Here is a 4,307-nt window from a genome sequence, read left to right on the forward strand (position 1 = left end):
ATAGTAGCACCTTGTGTGAACTCAAGGTCACTTCTAATATGAATCACTGCTTTCATTGTATACTTGAAACTATTTACAATTTGTTAATCTTTGATACGTTGTTTAAGCAGAGTATTCATAATGAATCTAAGTTTCAAAGACCAAACTACACCACACACACTAACCTGAAGACGAAAGACTTTTGAAACGTCGTCCTCTACACTTGTAGGTTTCTACAAAGACAGTTGCTGTCCATTTCAAACTTGGATTCATTGTAATTTGTTCTCACTATATAAAATCACCATAACCGAAGTGGTTCAACATCCTGTTTATTGAACAACATCGAGAGACAGTAGTACATTATTTTCATCTAACGTGTTTTTAATAAATCACTAAGTCTTAGAGAAAAACATGAATATGTTTCTTAAAATAAGAGGCAAAAATATATACTTCCCTAAATCATTTAGGGTTGTTTTTTTATATATATTTATATATATACCAAGTTCTTTAAAATAGGCTTAACAAAACTATAAAATTTCCAATTTCATGAAATTACTGGCAAGTTAATACAGAAGTAAAAACAGTACTGACCACATGGGCCAAAAATATGAGTGTTAGGTCTTTTTGTATTTTCGTTTATTAGCAACTGAAGAAATAAAACATTACTAAAAAAAATGTATATGTCAACCATCAATTTTCACAACGTAAAGCGGACTTCAATACACATAGACAATATTTTCAACCCTCCCAACCCTGATGACAGACGCTAACTTCTGTTAATCACTAATCACAGAAGATTAAGGAATGTGATAACACATTTAAAGCTCGTCTCTCTTTTTCTGGTCATCATCTTCACCTTCTTCTTCCTCTTCCTCCTCCTCCTGACAAAAAAACAAAACATTATCAATACTTGAATAAACGTCGATGGAAAATGTTCTTGGTGGGGTTTGTGGGGTCAAAACCCCTTTACAACTAGTAGTAACTTACTGCATCATACTAAGTGATCTCGTTTTTGACTGTTATAAGATTCAGTGTAAAGGATCTGACCAAACTTGGTAAAATCACACAGAAAGTTTCAGTGAGTATTACTCAGACTGATGGTATCTGTTTATACTCATGTTATTAGAAGTATAAAGAACAAAATCACGAATCTATGTACACTTTGGTGAATAGGTAGTTTATAAAACTGATAGGACTTCAGCTATAGTTCGGAAGTGAATGGTGTAACGCTATATTGCTTGATTTATTGAAGGAGTTACATCATTAACAATCTTAATGACGTTATTGTAAATTTAAAAACACAAATTAAGTTTAAAAACAGTATATAATTTATGTTTTATTTAGTAGTTCAATAAGATGGTAGTAACAGTTCAAAGTTTTATTACATCGGATACAGTTTACTTAAATACAATAATCTTGTTTATTTAGTCTTAAGAATGATATATTATTGATTAGAATACTTGAAATATTACTCTTAAAAAGCATTTTATAACGGAAACAACAGCTTTACACCTATACAGTTTGGTCCACACAACCAGTTACGGAAACAACAGCTCTACACCTGTACAGTTAACATACCTCTAAATAAGTAAACCTTTACACCTGTACTATTTTGTTAAAAATGACCAAACGATACATGTGTAAAGCTATTGTTATGTTTGAGCCACAAATAGAGACTACATACAGAACTACAACACATCTGTAACCAGATTTATTTAAGAACTGGCTGCCCTGAACTGAGGTAGTTCAAATTTCTTTCGTACGGTTATTTGCAACAGTATTTATTCAGTCATAGCATTGTCTACATTGAGGTGATTAATGCAGTTTCTTGATGTGTTTTTGGTAAAGAATCATTCTACCAGTCAGAAACGTTGATCACATACATGTTTGAATACAACAGTGATTATTACCTTACTTACCGGTGTGTAAAACGGCCCCGAATTTCTTTGAGGTTCAGTGTATAGGACACCTCTATTTTTAAGTAAGTCTAGGATGTTACTTTTGTAAAGAAACTCTCGTAAGTTATTTTTAAACCGTGTCTAACCTACGCTCTGGGGTAATCAATACAACCACAAGCGTGGTTTTTCAATGCGACATAGCTTCAGTTACAAACATGTAAGAAACAACTTTACAAAGTTTTCATCACAGTTGGACTCCTTTTCTGTCACAAAAAAAATACTAAATCTTAAGATATAAAAACATGTTTACAAAATTATTGTATGTTACAGAAACTAATCTTGTTTGATATAACATTAGCAATGTTTTAATACATTTCAAATAAAAAATGTCGTGATTAATTGTAACTAGCATGCGAGATAAATAACTTCTAGTTATGAAGAATCAGGACTAATGATACAATTATAAATATGTCATTGTACCCCGGTAGGTGGCACGATGTTAATGCACTTAAGAAGAAGAAGAACAAAAAAGAAAAAAAAGAGCAAACAAAAGTAAAATGAACTCTGAGGCAGAAGAGTCTTGTTACTGTATTTGCTGGTATATAAGACCATACTTTTTACTCTTAAAACAATGCCTGATTTTACTTCTCGTCTTATACACAGGTTCAAAGATAAGTTATGGCCTCAAGACATGAATGATTTTAGCCTAACTTAAAACATATCAAAGGTTTGTGCTATTAAAACAGTCTTTAAATCTATTACACTTAAGATTTTTTGTTTGCCCTGATGATCAAAACTTATGGTTGATACATTTCTTTAAAATATTAAAATAAAAGCTTTTGTGAATCATTTTGAAAATCTAATTATAAGTGAAAGTCAGTCCGAGTTTCAAATTAGTGCTCCGAGTTTTGATTGTAAGTATTCAAAATTCGGTGTTCTTTTTTTTATTTTTGAATTAGTACTATAATTTTATGGAAAATTAACCATTTAATATTTTCAAAAGACAGAAAATGGCATGTTATTGTGTTTGGATACCAAAAATGAGATAGGGTTGGAACAAAATGTAAGAGAATTCTAAATGAATATTTTTGATTGAGCTTATGTATTAGATTCTTTTATTATCAGAATAGCAGAGATTTCACCAATATCTTGTTGTGAACTATGCTTTTAAACATCTAGAAGTCTGAATTGTTGGCTATAGACAGTTCTAGAATCTGTACCATGTAGTATTGAACGTTTGGGGAAGATGTAGACAGAGCCGGAACATTTTATGTTAGGAAGGTTGAAGTGCTTATAGAAAAGTTAAAATACTTTAAATTCTAATGCAAGTTAACTTAATCCTGATGAAGAAAGGGTTTGCAGGATATACACAAGATGCTGTTCTTTTATGTTTGTCATGAGAATGTTTCGATATTACCATTATTTAACATCTACCATCAGATCTTACTAACTTTGTGGCCTATTTCACCAATACATAAAGGGTTGGAAAAAATTATACAGTAAATGATAGACTTAGACAGACAGACTTTAGTTAGGATTTTATCTACTGTTTATTTGTAGAAGTTGTAATTTTTAAAATTCATAACTGGAGTTTAAGCAGAAAAATTGAACTTTTCAAAGGTCAAGAATTAGTGTTAATGAGTATGTAATTGAAATGGTAATTTGAATTCTTGACAAGTGTAATTTTCAAAATTTCTATAGCAGTTAAAAAAATTCAGACAAATATTAATTAATCAAAATTTTTAACTTTATAACTTATCTAAAAAAATTAAACAGATTATGATCACATTCACTGCTTCTGTCATTTGCGATTTATTCTCTAATATCAAATATTTCAAAATAAATACAAGATGTCTAGAGAGGCTTGCTTTTACCCTCAAGAGTGCCGTTCTAGTGAACCCTGGTTGTAACAACACAGTTGTATAGCATCTAGACCACTCATGGTGAGTACAGCTTTAGGGGTATGTGAAAACTGGGGCAAGAATACTTAGCCCCCATATTTCCAATATGGTAATGTAATATTACACTTGGACCAGGTATAATCAGAAGAGCCCCTGGACACAAAAGGTATTAGTCATGTATATCCCACAAGCTGGGACCGACTGGGTCAGATGGCCACTGGCTGTCCCCACTTTAATACCAGTAAAAGTTCTTTTACCACATTACTCACAAGCTGGGACCGACTGGGTCAGATGGCCACTGGCTGTCCCCACTTTAATACCAGTAAAAGTTCTTTTACCACATTACTCACAAGCTAGGACCAACTGGGTCAGATGGCCACTGGCTGTCCCCACATTAATACCAGTAAAAGTTCTTTTACCACATTACTCACAAGCTGGGACCGACTGGGTCAGATGGCCACTGGCTGTCCCCACATTAATACCAGTAAAAGTTCTTTTACCACATTACTCACAAGCTGGGACCGACTGG

The 4,307-nt window shown here is 32.5% G+C and overlaps 1 protein-coding gene across 2 annotated transcripts in view; it reads right to left on the reverse strand.

Moving 5' to 3' along the window:
- Positions 1 to 292: 292 nt before the first annotated feature.
- The window catches only part of LOC106474596 (protein disulfide-isomerase-like), a 24,710-nt gene continuing 20,695 nt past the window's right edge, over positions 293 to 4,307 (reverse strand). For both annotated transcript variants that reach the window (XM_013935283.2, XM_013935284.2), the window contains exon 10: positions 293 to 860. In XM_013935283.2, the coding sequence (XP_013790737.1) occupies positions 798 to 860 (63 nt within the window). In that variant the 3' untranslated portion in view covers positions 293 to 797. The remainder of the gene's footprint in view (positions 861 to 4,307) is intronic.

This window comes from Limulus polyphemus, unplaced genomic scaffold (genome assembly GCF_000517525.1).
Source record: "Limulus polyphemus unplaced genomic scaffold, Limulus_polyphemus-2.1.2 Scaffold7414, whole genome shotgun sequence".
In the NCBI taxonomy this organism is placed as follows: Eukaryota; Metazoa; Arthropoda; class Merostomata; order Xiphosura; family Limulidae; genus Limulus; species Limulus polyphemus.